Source organism: Periplaneta americana, chromosome 2 (genome assembly GCF_040183065.1).
Source record: "Periplaneta americana isolate PAMFEO1 chromosome 2, P.americana_PAMFEO1_priV1, whole genome shotgun sequence".
Lineage (NCBI taxonomy): Eukaryota > Metazoa > Arthropoda > Insecta > Blattodea > Blattidae > Periplaneta > Periplaneta americana.
In genome coordinates, this window is record NC_091118.1 from 198,601,945 (window position 1) to 198,624,914 (window position 22,970).

The 22,970-nt window shown below is 34.3% G+C and overlaps 1 protein-coding gene across 5 annotated transcripts in view; it reads right to left on the reverse strand.

Moving 5' to 3' along the window:
- LOC138695021 (uncharacterized) overlaps nt 1–22,970 on the reverse strand; it is a 329,089-nt gene that overhangs the window by 255,600 nt on the left and 50,519 nt on the right. For all 5 annotated transcript variants that reach the window (XM_069819315.1, XM_069819317.1, XM_069819316.1 and 2 more), the window contains exon 2: nt 15,816–15,921. In XM_069819315.1, coding sequence (XP_069675416.1) covers nt 15,816–15,921 — 106 coding nt within the window. The remainder of the gene's footprint in view (nt 1–15,815; nt 15,922–22,970) is intronic.

A 22,970-nucleotide genomic window follows, 5' to 3' on the forward strand; every position in this document is an offset into this window, starting at 1 on the left:
TAGTTTTGTAACACAAACATTTAATAGGAAGGAAACGTCTCTGAAATAGTCTTTAGACTTTGCTATTAAAAATGAATAAATTATAGTGTTTACAATACCGAGTGAGTCATAACTAACTCCAAGATTTTGGTAAACCCTAACAATGTAATGGTAATATATACAACAGTGTAATGCATGTTGTTTGAAAGAGAAGGTTTAAAGTATTTTTGCGTCATACTCTGATATCTGATACAACAATGTGTTCGTAGGCCTTGAATGCAAAAGAAATTGCAGTTCCGGCTACAGTCAGAATATGGACAGGAGCTGAAAAGGCTTACTCCGTATGGCGCTCGGAAGGACCAATTTCATTATCACAATGAGCGAGATATTCGTGCTGGATTTCACATCAATGCATCTACAGACGAAACAATGTCAGTGGAAAAAATTTCGAAAAAAAAAAAACAGGATGTCTTCCACACTTAAACGCTGCAGGCGACCAGCTCCAAGCGAGGTAGTCCATCGAATGAGACGCCTTTCAAAGTAACCCCATGAAGTCAATTAAGTAGACTGAACGTGAATCTAACGACAATCGACCACTTCTCCTCTGGCCTCCTCGATCACCGGACTTAATTTCCTTGGATATTTTGTTGTGGGGATTTGTTAAGGACAATTTGTATATGTTGTCATTGCCCCGAGACTTAGAGTATAGATTGTATTACTATAGCTATCGCAGAGGTGGACATGGCAATCCTGCAATATGTATGGTTCGGATTAGATTACAGGATAGAAATTTCATGTTAATCATTTGTGATGTATGTTGCAAAATTATAAACTTCTCTCGTTATATTAGCAATCACTATAATACCTTATCCTTAATCGTTGCTGTGCAGTGATATCACGAAATTCCGGAGTAAACTATGACTCATGTTACACAGAGTGGGAGGGAAATCCGTGCAAATATTTTTAGAAGTAATCGGGGATAATATACTGAACCACATTACGTAACAAATTTCTCAATCTTCGAAGTTATTTTTTTACATGAAAAAATACTATGTTTTTAGTTTACTTAATACTTCTGGGCGATTTGTTTTCTTTACGATCGCCTCACTAGTTACGTAAAGGTCCCAGCTTGTGGGGTTGTGTACTGTTCAGGCTTACTATGAAGGCCTTTGTTGTGTAACAGGTTATCAAATAATTTATCGTGTATCCAAACACAATCACCTTTTTACATCAGCACATGGGATTACATTCATGATTTAACACGTTCGAATTTCGAACACAGCCTACATTTCTATTCTGACAAGTATGGTAGACTGCAATGAAACAAAATAATTCAAAGTAATGTTACATAAATAATTATCAAGCTAAACAAGGCTTTATACTAGTAGAGTCAAAGAGTAACCGAACATATGTAGATATTTTCGTCGCAGAAGACATGTAACCATTTACACACCACCACCTTCAAAGTACGCTTTCTGGACAATGACACACTTCTGACAGCGTCCAAATCACTTTTCTAAACATTCCTGCAGCACATCTTTGGTCACTGCCCGCAGAGCGCGCGTCCCATGAATTTTCACCTCTTCGGCTGACGCAAACCGCCATTCCTTGAGCAGGGATTTGACCTTTGGAAATAGGTAGAAATCTGCTGGAGTAAGATATGAATATGATGGCTGTGGAAGGACAGGTATTTTGTTTATTTTGTGTTGTGTGAGGAATTCGCTCACCAAGAGCGATCGATGTGCTGCGATATTATGATTGTCCTTGCAACAAATTGGGTCTTTTTCGTCGAACTGCATCACGAAGACGTCGAAGAATATTGTAACATACTGACAGTTCGGCCCTCAGGAATGAACTCGAAATATACGATACCCAGGATGTCGAAGATCACTAATTCAAGCTTTACTTTCCCCTTTGATCGGTCGGCACACTGAGTCTATACGCCTGTACAGTAGGCCACATACCACACGAACAAGGCAGAGAAGTTGCCTACAGAGCACGGCGTTGCCAACAGAAGTTCGGATACTTTCTGACTCTACTAGTACTGTATTTATAAATGACTGGCATTCACTTTTGAACTGTCAAACGAAATACTTTAAACAAATTCACATTAAAAAATTGTTATTGAAATAAAAGAAATATATGAAACACAATGATCTCTCAACTGTTAACACATATTAATATTTTCTTAAATAGTTCAGATTTTTTTTTAGAAACGCTGTGTTAGATTACGAAGGAAACAACGTCACTTTGCAGTCCATGATCCTCGGTCCGAGATAGAGTCTTTGATACACAGCAACGAACAATAGTCTATTTGAAATCCCACGAATTGTAAATCATAGCCAATAGAGCTCCCTCGCCAGAATTGCAGATTCTCTTGCTGTTCCGTACATTAAATGAATATCAGCTATTCAATATCCTTTGAGAGAGGAACATAGGTTAAGTGTGTTTGAGAATAAGTTGCTTAGGAAAATATTTGGGGCGAAGAGGGATGAAGTTACAGGAGAATAGAGAAAGTTACACAACACAGAACTGCACGCTTTGTATTCTTCACCTGACATAATAGGAAAATTGAACGGGTTACATCAGCTTCTTGTCTATGCGGATGACGTGAATATGTTAGGAGAAAATACACAAACGATTAGGGAAAACACGGAAATTTTACTTGAAGCAAGTAAAGCGATCGGTTTGAAAGTAAATCCCGAAAAGCCAAAGTACCTATATGATGTCTCGTGACCAGAATATTGTACGAAATGGAACTATAAAAATTGGAGATTTATCCTTCGAAGAGGTGGAAAAATTCAAATATCTTGGAGCAACAGTAACAAATATAAATGACACTCGGGAGGAAATTAAACGCAGAATAAATATGGGAAATGCCTGTTATTATTCGGTTGAGAAGCTCTTATCATCCAGTCTGCTGTCCAAAAATCTGAAAGTTAGAATTTATAAAACAGTTATATTACCGGTTCTTCTGTATGGTTGTGAAACTTGGACTCTCACTCTGAGAGAGGAACATAGATTAAGGGCGTTTGAGAATAAAGTGCTTAGGAAAATATTTGGGGCTAAGAGGGATGAAGTTACAGGAGAATGGAGAAAGTTACACAACACAGAACTGCATGCATTGTATTCTTCACCTGACATAATTAGGAACATTAAATCCAGACGTTTGAGATGGGCAGGGCATGTAGCACGTATGGGCGAATCCAGAAATGCATATAAAGTGTTAGTTGGAAGACCGGAGGGAAAAAGACCTTTAGGGAAGCCGAGACGTAGATGGGAGGATAATATTAAATTGGATTTGAGGGAGGTGGGATATGATGATAGAGACTGGATTAATCTTGCACAGGATAGGGACCGATGGCGGGCTTATGTGGGTGCGGCAATGAACCTTCGGGTTCCTTAAAAGCCAGTAAGTAACTAAATAGTATCATTGAATCCTTCCATTAAGTCAAGTGAAGATCCTGCAAAGTTAATCACCCTTAACTGTTCATGCTGGAATATCATAATGATATCGAAAGACGTGTGTAGAGTCTAAACTGACAGGCGTTTTATAGTAATACCATTCATAAAACATCATACCGTAAAATACGTGACACATTTATGGAAAAACTATAAGGACAAGAGAAAAACAACATAGGGCGTTATTTCACTTGCATTTTTCTCAAACAAATACTTGTACGTATACCCCTCCCACCCTGTATAGACAAAAATAACACAAATGTTTCGATAGCCAATAATATGACGAGTGACGTAGTGCGAGAGATCTTACAGACATAGTTGCAAGCTATGCCGCATACTTTTATCAACCGCATGGAGAGAGAGTGGGGGACAAGAAAACTAGAAATCTTTTTATTTCATGAACATCATTCGGGAGCGTTCGCAAACAAGCTCGTGGTTTGGACTCGATAGCTGACCGCTGTAACGTGGTACATGAGAACATCTTCACTGGTTTTTATCTTCTCTTCGGCCATATCAAACTTCTAGTCGATTAAGCCACTTCCTTTCGTGAAATTCGAAGTTCGTTGACTCATCGCCTGAGATGTATGAACTATGAAGTGCAACTGTAATGACACAAAATATATCTTGTTATTAACATGTCCGGTTGGTGTCCTCAATGGAAAAATGATGCCTGTTTGCCATTAATTTTAAGTTAGAGCGTTGAAACCGGACGGTAAGGTGATAAAAAGTTCTTTGCATGGTTTTATATTATTGTTCTTGCTACCGATGACTTCCTGTACTGAATGCACCATGTCAACGAGGTTCTTCCGTTATCTCGACTCACGAATAATTTAATGCAGCAGCAATATACACATAATTACGAACATTAAATCCAGACGTTTGAGATGGGCAGAGCATGTGGCACGTATGGGCAAATCCCGAAATGCATATAGAGTGTTAGTTGGGAGGCCGGCGGGAAAAAGACCTCTGGGGAGGCCGAGACGTAGATGGGAAGATATTAAAATTGATTTGAGGGAGGTGGGATATGATGGTAGAGACTGGATTAATCTTGCTCAGGATAGGGACCAATGGCGGGCTTATGTGAGGGCGGCAATGAACCTTCGGGTTCCTTAAAAGCCAATAAGTAAGTAGTAATATACTGGCCTTCATTAGAAATTCCGGTACGTTCAAGGACTCCAGACTGGAATGAAGTATGCAATGATGAAAACTGAACTATTATTTTGAGTATTAAGTAATGACTTATAAAAACCTTGTCCTTTAGAAATAATTGCTTTACACAATAGTGCATTTCAGTAGCTGTCTATATAGGGTTATACCAGATTGGAATGAAGTATGCAATGACGAAAACTGAAGCATTATTTTATTGAGTATTAAGTAATGACTTATAAAAATCTTGTCCTTTAGAAATAATTGTCTTACACAATAGTGCATTTCAGTAGCTGTCTATATAGGGTTATACTAGATTGGAATGAAGTATGCAATGACGAAAACTGAAGCATTATTTTATTGAGTATTAAGTAATGACTTATAAAAATCTTGTCCTTTAGAAATAATTGTCTTACACAATAGTGCATTTCAGTAGCTGTCTATAGAGGGGTGTACCAGACTGGAATGAAGTATGCAATGATGAAAACTGAAGCATTATTTTATTGGGTATTAAGTAATGACTTATAAAAATCTTGTCCTTCAGAAATAATTGTCTTACACAATAGTACACTTCAGTAGCTGTCTATATAGGGGTATACCAGACTGGAATGAAGTATGCAATGATGAAAACTGAAGCATTATTTTATTGGGTATTAAGTAATGACTTATAAAAATCTTGTCCTTCAGAAATAATTGTCTTACACAATAGTACACTTCAGTAGCTGTCTATATAGGGGTATACCAGACTGGAATGAAGTATGCAATGATGAAAACTGAAGCATTATTTTATTGGGTATTAAGTAATGACTTATAAAAATCTTGTCCTATCGAAATAATTGTCTCACACAATAGTGCATTTCAGTAGCTGTCTATATAGGGATATACCAGACTGGAATGAAGTATGCAATGATGAAAACTGAAGCACTATTTTATTGAGTATTAAGTAATGACTTATAAAAATTTTGTCCTATCGAAATAATTGTGTTACACAATAGTGCATTTCAGTAGCTGTCTATATAGGGGTATACCAGACTGGAATGAAGTATGCAATGATGACAACTGAAGCACTATTTTATTGAGTATTAAGTAATGACTTATAAAAATCTTGTCCTTCAGAAATAATTGTCTTACACAATAGTACACTTCAGTAGCTGTCTATATAGGGGTATACCAGACTGGAATGAAGTATGCAATGATGAAAACTGAAGCATTATTTTATTGGGTATTAAGTAATGACTTATAAAAATCTTGTCCTTCAGAAATAATTGTCTTACACAATAGTACACTTCAGTAGCTGTCTATATAGGGGTATACCAGACTGGAATGAAGTATGCAATGATGAAAACTGAAGCATTATTTTATTGGGTATTAAGTAATGACTTATAAAAATCTTGTCCTTCAGAAATAATTGTCTTACACAATAGTACACTTCAGTAGCTGTCTATATAGGGGTGAACCAGACTGGAATGAAGTATGCAATGATGAAAACTGAAGCATTATTTTATTGGGTATTAAGTAATGACTTATAAAAATCTTGTCCTATCGAAATAATTGTCTCACACAATAGTGCATTTCAGTAGCTGTCTATATAGGGATATACCAGACTGGAATGAAGTACGCAATGATGAAAACTGAAGCACTATTTTATTGAGTATTAAGTAATGACTTATAAAAATTTTGTCCTATCGAAATAATTGTGTTACACAATAGTGCATTTCAGTAGCTGTCTATATAGGGGTATACCAGACTGGAATGAAGTATGCAATGATGAAAACTGAAGCATTATTTTATTGAGTATTAAGTAATGACTTATAAAAATCTTGTCCTATCGAAATAATTGTCTCACACAATAGTGCATTTCAGTAGCTGTCTATATAGGGGTATACCAGACTGGAATAAAGTATGCAATGATGAAAACTGAAGCATTATTTTATTGGGTATTAAGTAGTGTCTTATAAACATCTTGTCCTTTAGAAATAATTGCCTTACACAATAGGCATTTTCGTAGTTGTCTATATAGGGGTATACCAGACTGGAATGAAGTATGCAATGATGAAAACTGAAGCATTATTTTATTGGGTATTAAGTAATGACTTATAAAAATCTTGGCCTTTATAAATTGCCTTATACAATAGTTTCATTTCAGTAGCTGTCTATATAGGAGTATACCAGACTGGAATGAAGTATGCAATGATGAAAACTGAACCATTATTTTATTGAGTATTAAACCATGACATAAAAACTTGGCTTAGATGCATTATAGGCACTACCAACCTATTTGATAAAATATCGATTCATATTCTTACCTGGAAATAGTATATTATCGATTGTTATTCTAATATAGCCAATTTAATAAAATTAATTCATTATATATATTTCAATAATGCGCAATGTCGTTGCCTTCTCCAAACTTATTCATTAGGCCTATTCATTATAGTTTTTACGCAAATATTTTTCCCTGGACCTTGTATTGTGCCATAGTAACATGCAAACAAACAAACTTTGGTTCTCAATTATTCAGACAATAGGTATCGATAATTTCATTTATCGAACTGCTACTTTCCTAGACCTTTTTTTAGGAGATATATTAACTGGCTGTTCGTATAATGCTTCTGTTTCAAAAATTTTGTCCTTTAGAAATTGTTCTACACAATAGTTGTAATTTATTTCCGTAGCTATCTATATAATGGTATAACAAAGTAGAATGGAAGTACGCAATGATGAATAATTCAAGAATTATTTTATTCCCTAAATTTACATTAACCCTTAAATTGACAATGTATCCTATAGGATACAGCAGGTTAATAGGATATATGCTATAATTTTAATAGAATAGAAAAAAAATTGGTAGGAAAATTAAAATTTCACAATACTATAATATTGTACAACATATTATTCTGAATTTTATTCAGCTTCCTCCAAGTGAAGGCTGCCTAGTAGACAAAGCTTACCAAAAAATTGCTGTTGTTTTTTTTTAGTAAATGGTAGGTACATAATTATAATGAAAAGAAAAACAATGGAAAAGGAAAAGAAAAAAGAAATAACACAATTATAAATAATTGAAGACGACTAAACAAAAGATCATTAATTCCAGAAGAAACATAACATTTCCTAGTAGGCCTACGGTATCTATTTACTATCAGGTGATCACAGTCGTCTATTTAGCACTAGTTGCAAGACCCAACTTAAGTGAGCAGATCGCCATAGGAAAGAGATCAATCTATTTACGTGTAGAGATGGTTTCTTAGAATTTTTATAGATCCCTTCACTGCAGACAGAGACACTTCAGTGACAAGAGTTTGTCCTAGACCGAACTACGACATTGCGATAGTTGTTTTCTTTACGGTCCGACAAGGTTTAATAAACTAGTGTGAGAAATGAAGCTTTGCTAAGTTAAGGGTTAAGATTATTAACTTTAATAGTGGCGTGTGCAGCAAATGCTGCTGCAAACTAAGTTCGTTAGACGTTCAAATAAAAATTTTTCAGATTTATTTTCAATGAAGAATACTTGTCTTTTTGATAGTTATTTGCTTCCATAATAATGAAACATACTCCCTCTGAATGGATTAAGTTAGGCCAAATACTTTTTCTTGAACCTATCCAACTTCAGTTTTTGAGTTTCAACGCGGAAACGCAAGTATCAATGTCAGGACGATAGCAGTAGCTATTTCAGGTCATTGTGTATTGTAGGCAAAAGTTAAAAAAACGTCACGTTTGCTAAGCTTTCGACCAATAGCATTTTCGTATAGCTGCTGCATGTAGAACTTGAAATGTAGAGCGTAAAATCATTTTATCCTACTAAGAGATCTTGCTGAAATGATCTGGTGACTACAAAATTTTCTAGGCCTTTTATTTTATCAGTAAGTAATACCTTTTTATCTTTCCTTAGGAACTGTAATTTTTGCGCTCTCTCGAGCCAATACTGAAGACAATGACACATATCAATATCTACACTACACCGCCATTAAGTATATGAAAAAGACCCAACCCCACTGGGTTAATAAGTATAAAAATATTTGATTTTTAATAACAATATTATTATCTTACTTAAGTTTTGTAGTTATATATAGCAGCCACTCAGTAAATTATAGAAATGAAGATCTAAATTAAGATATTCTCTACATTTACTTACAAAACTTCAAAACGTTTCACTTTCATGTCATCAATATAGCATCAATATTATGTACAATTAATGAAAAATAGACGCATCATGATATTAACTATAATAATATTTAATTTTTAATGGTAATAATGTCATCAAACCACCTCAGGTTTCGTAGATTTCAATATCCAATACACAGCTGTACTCGGAAAATTATACACTGCAGAATCAGTTTTTAATAACAAATTGAATTGAGCTCTAAATATGTCGGCAATCCTGCAGGTCACTGCCTTCGTGTAATAGCCTATTGTTTATTGTAGTGTGTGTTTTGTTCTGAAATTCAATCAAGTCGGCCGTGATTCAATAAAATTAGTTCTCAAAACTGACAACAGATGGATTTTGGAAAATAGGAAAATTATGTAGGAAAATTGACATTTCACTGAAAACTACTATTTTTCCGAAAAACTTTGGATGCCAGGCATGAAAATGAGGGGTCACTCATTAAAATCCGTTCAGCCGTTTTCCCGTAATTTCCATTACGAGTTCAAATTATATATATATAGATTTATATAACATTCATATTTCATAATAATTGAACTCTCTGTACACAAGCATAACTTTTCCAAATCTTTGAGAGATAATTGCCACTTTTTGTCTATTAGCACAAGCTTGTAAGAAGAAATTATTTCTGCTGGAAAGTCATATTTTCCCATTTCGTTACACTTCCCCAACAAAACATTCCTTGCTGTAGACGTACTGAGATCGGTTAAATCCAGGATTCTTCTGGAGAATATTTTCTAGTTTATCGTTTACTTTTTCGCGACTATTCGTCACTATTATTTGGAGAGGAATGTCGACAGATTCGGTAGTGCAGATGGAAAACGTACAATGAAAGACCTGCAGGGGCCGTTATGTGATTGAAGAACTTCTTCGCACTGGACATGTGGAATTGAAGGCCGTCGCGCTCTAGTTAGGCCTTGCAGAACCGCAATGTGACTAGGAGAGCTCTCTGTTGTTGTTTTACGAAGTTACTTGAAGAAAATCGATATATCGAGATCACGTATGACAAGCGCTCATAGGCGGAATAAAAAGAAACCACCTTTTTTAATGATGTTTTTCTATTCAATCACGTGTGTACGCACTACTGAAATAGGTGAAATTTCTGACAACGAAATATGGTTAAGGTCGTACTGTCAAACTGTGTAAACTTAACTACACCAAAAAACGAAAAGCTTAGTGAACTACCTACTTCTTTTACTTTAATTGTCTTACGGTTTCTCATGGTCTATGCGATTTACTAAAACAGTTCGGCAACATTCTTATAAAAGTTTTTTTCTTATATTTGATAATCATGAATTTTCAGATTTCTACTTCGGTCATGCATTAAAATGGTTTTGAATGTATTTTATCATAGACAACAGTAAGCTTGTTTTGTAATTAGCAGTTCTGAGCCATATAAATATAAATATTCCTCATCACATTTTACTAAACACATCATTATCATTAGTATAATTTTCATTAATAATATTATCATCAACACACCACAAAAATATACACATTAAAAAACACAAAAACACACATAGAAAAACATAGAAACACAGAGGAAAACACTGAAACACAAGAAAAACACAGAAACATAAGCACAGAAAACACAGAAATACATACATATAAACAGAAACACACGCAAAGAAAATACAGGAATACACACACAGAAAAACACAGATACAGACAGGAAAACACAGAAACGCACAGACAGAAAAACGGATACACACAGGAAACACAGAAACGCACATAAGCACACAGAAAAACACACTTAAAAACTGCAAAACACTGAAAAAGAGCAGACACCGAAAAACCTCAAAATACTGAAAAACTCCTAAAAGAACACTGAAAAACCACAGAATAAAAATCCAGAAACTCACATTTGTGGGAGTATTTAATTACGAATTAGAGCTCCTGAACTGAAGCATTGCAATTGCACTATCATTACTGTTTTTTAAATATAGTAACAGGGAAATATTTATTACAGAATAGCACAATGTCGTATGCAAAGTAGAGCAACAGCCACTTCGCTCGACGCGGTTCGCTGGACATACTCGTATTTTCTGGCTCGTGGTAGAAGAATCGAGCTGGCTTCTGTTCTTTCGGAAGCCTCAAACTGATGAAGTATAGAAAGGGGAGGAATAATGAAGGATATCTGAACTGAAATACGGTGTTAAATTAGTGCGGTAACACAAAAATGAAGTAAGCGTACCTCACCAGATAACGTTTCAACATTACGGAATAAAGATAAACTCATTTCCGGTTTTTGTACGAAATATTCCTGCAATAACATGCTGCTGTAAACTTTGTACCTCGCCTACACTATCAGCTTCGCAATATTGTAACTATTATCTCACAAGTAAACGTTCTGATGGGGGCAGATAAAAATGTTAAATTTTTTTCTTCCACCATGTTAATAATGTCAAAAGAAGTGCTTGTACAAATTTTGGCCACTCGACCGCAATTACGAGGGCCGTAAAAAATAAGTTTGACAGGGGCCATTAACAGAAAAAGAACACAATTTCATTGGACAAATTTATTAGAAGATACGCAGCAATTGTTGAGCTATTTTTCAACCTATTTTCCATCGGAACTGAAACATTTCTCATATCATGGGATGGACAGAGAGAGGTCAAACGCTGGTTCCGACCTGAGGCGGCCGACTTCTACGACACAAAAATTGGTCTCATTGTGTGACAAATGTCTCAATTCCAGTGGGGGATATGTTGAAAAATAGCGCAACAACTGCTGTATCTGTTTGAGTAAATATTTCCATGCAATTGTGCTTTTTTCTATAAACGGCCCCAGGGAAAATCACTTTCTGGACGACCTCGTAATTGCGGTCGAGTGGCCAAAATTTGTATAAGCACTTCTTTTGACATTATTAACATGGTGGAAGAAAAAAAAATAACTTCTTTATCTGCCCCCATCAGAACGTTTGCTTGTCAGTTCTGATATTCGACAGTAAAATATTCGGATTTCGAAATTGTCGCTACGAGATATTTTGATTTCGGAGAAAAAGGGAATTAATTGGAAAGTTTCAACTATATTCCTGTATAGACATATGGAAAATAATAATTTATTTATTTATTCTGGTAAAGTTGAGGCCGTAAGGCCTTCTCTTTCACACTACCAGAAGTGAAATATACATTCAGACAATAACAAAAGTAGTAATTTATTAATAGTAATAAAGAAATATAAAATCGTTATCATGCACATTGAGCTTACATACTGTACAATAAAATATTGACTAAACATGATACATAGTTAAGTAATTACAATTTATATTCTAATTCCACTTTATAATAGGCCTAAATAATAATTTATACAAACACAAAGAATAACCTATAAAAATCGGCTAAGACTCACGAATCAATTCCATGTAAAAATACGTAATCCTTAATTCTTAATTTAGGTTCATTGACTGTTCCGCAATTTTGACATGAGGAGGTAAGGAGTTCCATAGGCGAAAACTGACACGGTCTACAAAATAAAAAATTGTTTATAAATGACTGAGCACGTTTGGAAAATCATTTTTCAATCGTTGCATTACATTAAATTGAACAGAGAACTATAATAAACATTTTCATACTTTTATACTGCTAAGCAAATTATGGTATTTTGGGTACCATAATGGAAGTATGATATGCGTACAATAATTACGGTACGGTTAGCATCACTGAGCCAGAGTAAATTGTAATGGCAGGCAGAGTAATTATCTTTTGCCCCCATGTTAATTTTAGCAACAGTGCATTGCTTAGAACTAGGTACCCAGCTGCTAAAGTCGTTAGCCTTGCGAACTTGCAATTTATTTTCCCTGTTAAAAATTTACGTTTTATTATAATAGAAAGAAGTTTAAAAATGTTTTGGCTTTCAAACCTGAGTAGAACAGTCTACATTTTAAATTATTTATAGGCCTAACAGTAGGCCTAGGGTTCAAAATTTACAATAGATTAGATTATTATACGCAAGAGTCTGTAGAGGTTAAGCTATTCGGCAGACAACTGGATCGATCATGAAGACAATAAAATTCCCGAATATGGACGATTCCTACGAAGAAAAATGACATCAATAATTAATTTATAAAAGTAGCTAAGCAGTAGGGGGAAAAATTTGGAAGGAAGGAAAACCTGGAGACACAAGAAATATAGGAAGGAGCGAGAAGGATGGACGAAAAGTCACTTACACTTCTATTTTCATGGTAAAAGTGACGTTGGAGTAAACTTTTCATGTCAAAACATCATAATTTTTCTCTTATGAACCTTCATCGTAGACTAGATATTTCACGTCAAAACATACATGCAAGAGAGATTGCCTAACTACCCGGCTTATGATAGCGATCTCGAAATACATTCTCGTATTTTGACAATAGTTGTCCATATTTGGCATAATGAGAAAGAAAGGAGAATCTATCAATCTATGTCCTATGTAAAAGTATTTCTAATAATGAAAGCTAAGACTGGCACTGTTAGAAAGAGAGGGACAGAGATTGCGAGTAAAAGCACTTTCATCTTCACTGAAAATCATCACTCCTATAACGATAATAAGAAACCGGCGGTGCTTACAATAAGCCATAAAATAAACAAGTGTCACTATCATGATACACCATCTGGGAACAGGTGAGTGGCGATACACGTGCAGATAAGCAAGACTGCGTAACTACGCAGAAGTTATGAAGGCGGCCAGGCCTGACTAAATGCCTACAAAATAGAGCACAGTCCTCAAAAAGGAGGAGGGGAGATTATTCTTCTTAAAAATACCACCTGACGTGTACAAATGTTTTACTTGTAATTAAAAAAAAAGACAATTTAATCGTAACTACGATTATTTTTAGAGAAAATCTTAGTTGAGTAACAAAACAATTTACTCGTAATTACGATTATTTTTAGAGAAAATCTTAAGAGTGTAAAAAGATAATTTACTCGTCATTATGATTATTTTCAAAGAAAATCTTAAAAGGGTAAAAAAATTTTCTCGTGATTCCGATTATTTCCAGAGAAAATCTTAAGAGTGTAAATACATAATTTCCTCGTGATTCTGATTATTTCCAGAGAAAATCTTGAGATTGTAAAAATATAATTTTCTCGTAATTCCGATTATTTCCAGAGGAAATCTTAAGAGTGTAAATATATAATTTTCTCGTGATTCCGATTATTTCCAGAGAAAATCTTAACAGTGTAAATATATAATTTTCTCGTAATTACGATTATTTCCAGAGAAAATCTTGAGTGTAAAAATATAATTTTCTCGTGATTCCGATTATTTCCAGAGAAAATCTTGAGTGTAAAAATATAATTTTCTCGTGATTACGATTATTTCCAGAGAAAATCTTATGAGTGTAAAAATATAATTTTCTAGTGCTTCCGATTTCCAGAGAAAATCTTATGAGTGTAAAAATATAATTTTCTCGTGATTACGATTATTTCCAGAGAAAATCTTAAGAGTGTAAAAATATAATTTTCTCGTGATTAAGATTATTTTCTGAGAAAATCTTAAGAGTGTAAAAATATAATTTTCTCGTGATTCTGATTATTTCCAGAGAAAATCTTATGAGTGTAAAAATATCATTTTCTCGTGATTCCGATTATTTCAGAGAAAATCTTAAGAGTGTAAAAATATAATTTTCTCGTGATTCCGATTATTTTCAGAGAAAATCTTAAGAGCGTAAAAATATAATTTAGTCGTGTTTACGATTATTGCTACAGAAAAAAATTTTATGAGTGTAAATTGATAATTTACTAAAGTATATGATTATTTCTAGGGGAAATCTTAAGAGTGTAAAAAGATAATTTACTCGTGATTACGATTATTCCTAGAGAAAAACTGAAGAGCGTAAAAATAATTTACACGTGATTACTATTATTTTCAGAGAAAATATAAAGAGTTAAAACGATAATTTATTCGTGTTTACAATTATTGCTACAGAAAATTTTAAGAGTTTCAATAGATAATTTACTTATGAATAGGATTCTTAAAAGTGTAAAAAGATAATTTATTAGTGATTACGATTATTGCTACAGAAAATTTTAAAAGTATAAACAGATCATTTACTCATAAATAGCATTATTTCTAGGGATAATCTTTAGAGTGTAAAAAGATAACTTACTCTTGATTACGATTTTTATTTTGGAAAAAGGTAATTTACTGGTGTTTATATTAATTCTAGAGAAAATATTAAGTATTAGTGATTACGATTATTGCTACAGAAAATTTTAAGAGTATAAACAGATCATTTACTCATAAATAGCATTATTTCTAGGGATAATCTTTAGAGTGTAAAAAGATAACTTACTCTTGATTACGATTTTTATTTTGGAAAAAGGTAATTTACTGGTGTTTATATTAATTCTAGAGAAAATATTAAGTATAAAAAGATAATTTACTCGTGATTATGATTATTTTTAGAAAAAATCTTAAGAGAGCAAAAAAATAAATTATTCGTTATTAAAACTGCTATGAAACACTTTACAGTATATTCACGTTTATGATTGTTACTCTTAGGAAAAGAGTGTTTTCCTTCGATAAGATTCTAAGGATGAAAAATATATTTTACTAGCGATGATTGCTAGAAGATCCTAGCATGAAGAAGATTGTAATGTTTAGAAAACTATTTACATACGATTAAGACTACTGTCCTCACAGAAAATCCAGAGAATAAGAAAGTTAAGAAAACCAACTTCAGGTCACAAGATAATACTAACGCACGAAAAAAAGAGTGTAAGAAATTAGAGAAATTAACTATTCTGTCATTAGGGTACCTTTTAATTACCATACTCAGAGACGTATTGGTAAGCTCTCGTACTCCTCAAAATTAAATTCATACTATTCGCTTCTTCTACAAATTCAGGTAGAAAATACACCGTTTTTGAGAGATGAAAGAAATTATAACAATTAAGCCTAAAAACGTCGAAAATATAGCAGTATTTGTTGCAAGAAGTTCGACCCTCTCGTCAGGCTGATATTGGATATGGTTGCCGGCAAAACTGAAGTTAAATATAAACAACCAACCAACAACATTGCTTTTTAATACAGAACGACTTGAACCAGTAGACAATTGTGGAAATGTAAGTGGATTGTTACTCACTTCACTCTGTCTCGTTCCTGACTCCGTAGAGCGGCATCTCGCCTGAGCACCGCCAGAATGCGCTGATACTCGGCCAGCGAAAGAGGCTCCATCTGAGGAGCAGGATCTGAAACCAGATGAGCGCATAACGTCACGTCTCAAGTTCAATAACACCTGTTGTTTTTGTAAACATAGCTCATGCACACTGACAGTCGGTTACTGTAGTTCGGTAGTTTATGGTAGTTGGCATTGACGTGGCCTGTACCCTTTTAAAAGAGGAACAATATTTGTGGGGCATACAGTAGATATATTTTCCTTTTTAACAAGTCTTCCACGTATGCGCTGCAAAGAATCTTGGCCGACATTTCTGTAAGAAAACATTTACAGCTGCTTTAACGTACTGATCCCATTGCTTGAATCTGTAATTCATTCATTTCTTTCATTTATTTTATTCCATAGATCTTACATGAGCAATGAAGCTTTAAGATGTGGAACAAGACAAAATTTTACAATATTACAATTACAATTTTTACAAAATTTTATAGTTTTACAATTTAGTAATTTTCTACAATATTTTGGCGAGATGTAGTGAGATGAGGTGAGGTCCGAGGATTCGCCAAAATATTACCCGGCATTTGCCTTTTGGTTGGGGAAAACCTCGGAAAAACCCAACCAGGTAATCAAATCAAAGGGGGGTAATCAAAACAAAGGGGTTGATATCAAGGACTCGCCATAGACCATCCAGCTTCAGTCCCACGGCTGTCCGAAGAAACCAAAGACCAAAGGGGGATCCAACCCAAGCCCGAACGCAGCTCCGGATCAGCAGCCCAGCGAGTCTGCCGACTGAGCTACATCGATGTAATAACAAATTTCACAGGTTTTTTTTAAGTTAATTTAACTATTGAAAGCAAAAACTGCGTACATTAACAAAGATTTTACAATACTATTGCAATACTCGTATATGAATACGCCTATTCTTCAAAAGTCAAAATTACTTATCAATCCCACAGTCAAATTATTATTACAAATAGAATTGTTGTATAAATAAAATTATAAGTGGGCCACACCCGAAAAAGCTAGATGCTTGAGGTCGGGTGTGATCAATAATGAAACTGAATAGAAGAAAAAAATGATAATAATCACAACTGCAATTAAACCGTTAACTGTAATTACACATATAATTAAAAAGAAGAAAAAACAAACATTACATTTATACATAAAAATACTAAGTTAAGATATGACATTGTTAAATTGACAAAAAGTGAAGAATAAAAATGTATATGATTATAATTTTATAAACAGTTCAAGCACTTGTTTTTTTAATAATGTATTGTTTAATAATTTCAGTTTAGGATTCCTCTTTATAAAACCATTATACACTCTTGAACTGTAATTAGGAATGTGCTTTGGATCTGTTTCAGACTTACATTTTTGTTCAACTAGGGGGAGCGAAATATTCCAACTTCTTGTATTGTGGCCATGTTCGGATGATATGAATTTAGTTTGATATTTATGGTTACTTACTTACAAATGGCTTTTAAGGAACCCGCAGGTTCATTTCTGCCCTCACATAAGCCCACCATAGTATTGCCGTGGGACTGAAGCCGGATGGTCTATGGCGAGTCCTTGGCATCAACACCTTTGATTGATTACCCCCTTTGATTTGATTACCTGGTTGGGTTTTTCCGAGGTTTCCCCCACCGAAAAGGCAAATGCCGGGTAATATTTTGGCGAATCCTCGGACCTCATTTCATCTCACTACATCTCGCCAAAAAAAAAAAAAAAAAAAAAAAAAAAATGTACAACATTGTAAAAATTTTAGAAAATTACTAAATTGTAAAACTATAAAACTTTGTAAAAATTGTAATTGTAATATTGTAAAATGTTGACATGTTCCACATCTTAAAGCTTCATTGCTCATGTAAGATCTATGGAATAAAATAAATGAATGAATGAATGAGTATCCTGTGCAAGATTAATCCAGTCTCTATCAACATTTGATAATTATGGTATTAATTCAAAATAGTATACACATAAATTTGATTGATATTTAAAACAAATTCTTTATACAGAGTGAGTAAAAAGTATGGAAAATGCATGTAATTTTCTTATTTCTAATTTTATGAAGAAACAGACAAATTTCGTGCTAAGGAGTTGGAATTTTTACTGCATATTCTCAAAAGTAGAGTTAACAAAATTATTGAATAATTTTAGATAAAGTAAATATTTTAAAAACTAAAAGATCAAATATATTATCCGGACAGAAATTACAATTTTAAACTGACTTTTAGATCACTTATACATTCAAAATTCAAATTATGGCTCTGCTGTTAAATTATATGGACGTCAATGATGCTGCACAATTTTTTTCAGGCCTGTAGCTTATATTTTGTGGGAGTAAATACATTTTGAAAAATGTCAAATTAAAAAAATGTAATTCAAAAAGTAAAAATTGATACGAATGAAGCTTCAGTACATTAATACTAATAACAAGAGATATTTAGGTCTATAAAAAAAGTTGTTTCCAGCTTAAAAATGTAGAAAACACAAATTTCACCCATTTCATCCCTTAGCTGCTCTTTGGCCCCCCAAAGGGCAGATGCGACTCACTGTTCTACTTTACATCTTAGGGTAGGGGGCACCAAAGTAAAGTGAGGAAGAAGGAGTCTCATAATGAAAAATGTTGAGAAACACTGGTCTGAGCAACACTATTTTCACTTCGCCTCTATTCTGTGAAGTCTTCGACAACAAACTGGCTCTATTCTGCTTTCAGCTATACCTACTCTGAATGTTGCAGAATAATCACTAAAAAATCGTATGACAGATCTTGAAATTAATCACAATTGTGTCTCTTTTTGATTTGAAATAAATACCCATTGTCATTCAGAATCCTATAAGAACGAAATGCATGGCGACGGTGATGATGACATGCAGAATACAATAGTTCAATCAATATCATTATATAGAAAAAATAAATACGAGTATTATTTCTTCTGTGGAAACACATTCTCTTCACTCTTACATCCCCATAAGCTATTGCACTGCGTTATCCTCTATATTTAGTCCGAATAGGAAGGAAGTGGTTTCCTGGGATGCTCCCACTGAGTCTTGGAGGATTCTATGCTGTCATCCTTAGTGACATGATAATGGGATGAGGAGAAATGTTCGTTTTATTATTTCTCGGTTGCTCAAGTAGCAACTCTTCTGACCGCGAAACCATAGGATCCGGGTTCTATTCCGGACAGAGAAGTGGAGAACTATTAGTGTTCCATACATACTACATAGGTTGTGTAGCCTTTGTATGTGTCGTGCGTAGTCTAAGACTGCGATCTTGCACAATCCAGTCAACATATTATTATTATTATTATTATTATTATTATTATTATTATTATTATTATTATTATTGAAACTTGGACTCTCACTCTGAGAGAGGAACATAGGTTAAGGGTGTTTGAGAATAAGGTTCTTAGGAAAATATTTGGGGCTAAGAGGGATGAAGTTACAGGAGAATGGAGAAAGTTACACAACGCAGAACTGCACGCATTGTATTCTTCACTTGACATAATTAAGAACATTAAATCCAGACGTTTGAGATGGGCAGGGCATATAGCACGTATGGGCGAATCCAGAAATGCATATGGAGTGTTAGTTGGGAGACCGGAGGGAAAAAGACCTTTAGGGAGTCCGAGACGTAGATGGGAGGATAATATTAAAATGGTTTGAGGGAGGTGGGGTATGATGATAGAGACTGGATTAATCTTGCACAGGATAGGGACCGCTGGCGGGCTTATGTGAGGGTGGCAATGAACCTTCGGGTTCCTTAAAAGCCATTTGTAAGTAAGTAAGTATTATTATTATTATTATTATTATTATTATTATTATTATTATTATCATTATCATTAGCCTATTATTACCACTACTACTACCACCATTATTTATTTTATTTACCTCTAATCTCATTTACTTATTTATCTCTTTATTTATTTCATTATTTATCTCTTTATTTATTTATGTATGTACCGTATGCAAATATGAAGGAGCCTATATATTTATTCGTTTATTTATTTATTTATCTATCCATTTATTTATTTACTTATTTATTTATTTTATTTACTTACTCTGATGGAATTAAGACCATCAGGCCTTCTCTTTCACACCATCAGAAATGTAATACAGCCACAAGAAAAACTCTACATCACCATCATGAAAATTAATCTAATACTAGTGGAGTCAAAAGTCCCGCGCCGTAGCGTCGCGGTCTAAGGCATCCCGCCTAGGACTCGCGTTACGGAATGCGCGCTGATTCAAGTCTTGATGGGGGAAGAAATTTTCTCATGAAATTTGGGCCAGTGTATGGGACCGGTACCCACCCATCATCGTGATGCACTTCGGGAACTACGATAAATAGCGAAAATCGATCATAACGCCTGGGGGGGATCATCGTGCTAACCACACGATACCGCCATTCTGGTTGGATGATCGTCCACCTCTGCTTCGGCATGTGGACGTGAGGCCAGGAGCCGACTGGTCGGTTTTGGCCCTGCAATGGGCTGTAGCGCTATGGATTTACTTTACTAGTAGAGTCAGAAAGTACCCGAACTTCGGATGGCAACGCCATGCTCTGTAGGCAACTTCTCTGCCTTGTTCGTGTTGGTATGTGGCCTTCTCTCCAGGCGTATAGGGTCAGTGTGCCGACCGATCAAGGGGGAAATAATCCTTGACGTGTTCTTCGATAACAGGGTCTCGTAAATTTCGAATTTATTCCTGAAGGTCGAACAGTCAGTAAGGAGACTATGTTGTAATTCTTCGACGTCTTCGTGATGCAGTTCGACGAGAAAGACCCAATTTGTGAAAAGGACAATCATGACAATACCCCAGCACATCGGTCGCTCTTGGTAAGCGAATTCCTCGCACAACACAAAATATCTGTTGATTCAATCTATTTCCCCGTTCAAGTTATGTTATTAAGAAGACAACTTTACGTAACGATTTAGGTACATTGAAGATGGTCATGACCAACGTATTGATGCGTGCATTGAACCAGATGGATGACATTTTGAGCATTTATTGTGAATTGTGAGTAGATAAACAACTGAATTAAAGATTTATTACGTTGGTCATATGCTATATACTGTAAATACTGTATATCCTGTCAGTTTCAAGTAAAATATGACATTGTGTTTTTATCGTTGAATAATAACTCATTAGTCTGGCATTTCCAAGCATATATGCATATATCAATATATGGAATTTTTATCGTGTACAGGTGTGGAGGGAACTCATCCCCAACGTTTGTGCAGTATTCCTGAATCGTTCTGCACAACTGTAAATTACAATTCTCCACGAAATAAGATCCTTAGGGTCCACATCTGTGGAGTAAACGCTAGCGCGTCTGGCCGCGAAACCAGGTGTCCCGAGTTCGATTCCCGGTTGGGACAAGTTACCTGGTTGAGGCTTTTTCCGGGGTTTTCCCTCAACTCAATATGAGCAAACGCTGGGTAACTTTCGGTGCTGGACCCCGTACTCATTTCACCGGCATTATCACCTTCATCTCATTCAGACGCTAAATAACCTACGATGTTGATAAAAGGTCGTAAAACAGCCTACCAAAAAAAAAAGATCCTTAGGAAGACATAGTTATAAGATTGCAAGATCACCTTTCATTGATGTTAAGCAGGAGTAAAGAATTGTATTATTATTACCATTATCATCATCATTATCATTATTATTATTGTTACTATATTATTATTATATTATTATATTATTATTATTATTATTATTATTATTATTATTATTATTATTATAGCTCTGATTTCTATGACATGTCATATTTTTATCCTGGCCTCTTTTCACAAACTTAAGTTAAACTAAACATATTTCTAGCTTTTCTGAACATTATGACACGGTTTTTATTCGTCATATAAATGCATATTTTACCATATTTTAGCATTAAGTCATTTGAAAAAATGGCAGAAGAACATAATTTTGGTATATTACAACAGTTCTCCAAATATTATTATTCATTCATTCATTCATTCATTTATTTTATTCCATAGATCTTACATGAGCAATGAAGCTTTAAGATGTGGAACATGTCAACATTTTACAATATTACAATTACAATTTTTACAAATTTTTACAGTTTTACAATTTAGTAATTTTCTACAATTTTTACAATTTTGTACAATTTTTTTTACATTTTTTTACATTTTGGCGAGATGTAGTGAGATGAGATGAGGTCCGAGGATTCGCCAAAATATTACCCGGCATTTGCCTTTTCGGTGGGGGAAACCTCGGAAAAACCCAACCAGGTAATCAAATCAAAGGGGGTAATCAAATCAAAGGGGTTGATGCCAAGGACTCGCCATAGACCATCCGGCTTCAGTCCCACGGCTGGGGAAAACCTCCGAAGAAACCAAAGTCCAAAGGGGGATCCAACCCAAGCCCGAACGCAGCTCCGGATCAGCAGCCCAGCGAGTCTGTCGACTGACCAACATCGATGGCTCTACTAAGTATACAATACATAGCCAATCAGATTATTAAATTTACAAACGCAAACGATCATTCATAAGTTGAGCTATATTATAATACAAAACAACTTAATTAAATTTAAGGCATAAACAATTCAACCAGTTGTGATATAAAGGAATTGATAATACATATCATGCAAACTACTTCAAATTACAAACACAAACAATTTATCAGTAGAGCTATATAGATTACTATTCAATTTAAGGCATATACAATTCATCGGCCAAATCTATACAAATATATACAATACAAAGTAGCATACTTTCATTAAGCTATACAAATTTGTGCAATTAATATCAAGTAGATTAATTCAATTTATAATCATAAACAATTCATCAGTTGAGCTATACATATTACCATTCAATTTACAGTAGGCCTATATACAATTCATCAGTAGAGCTACACTGACTAGTAATCATTTTAAGAACATATACAATTCATCAGCCAAACTATACAAACATATACAATCAAATTAGTTCAATTTACAAACTTATTTTCGTTAAGCTATACAATTCATATGAAGTAGATTATGCATGCATGTTTTGTATCAATAATGGCAAGAGATTTTCTTTTCGTTCGGTTATTTCTTTTAGAGTCCCTTTCCTTATAAATATTTTGTAGTTAAATGAAGTTTGAACGGACGTA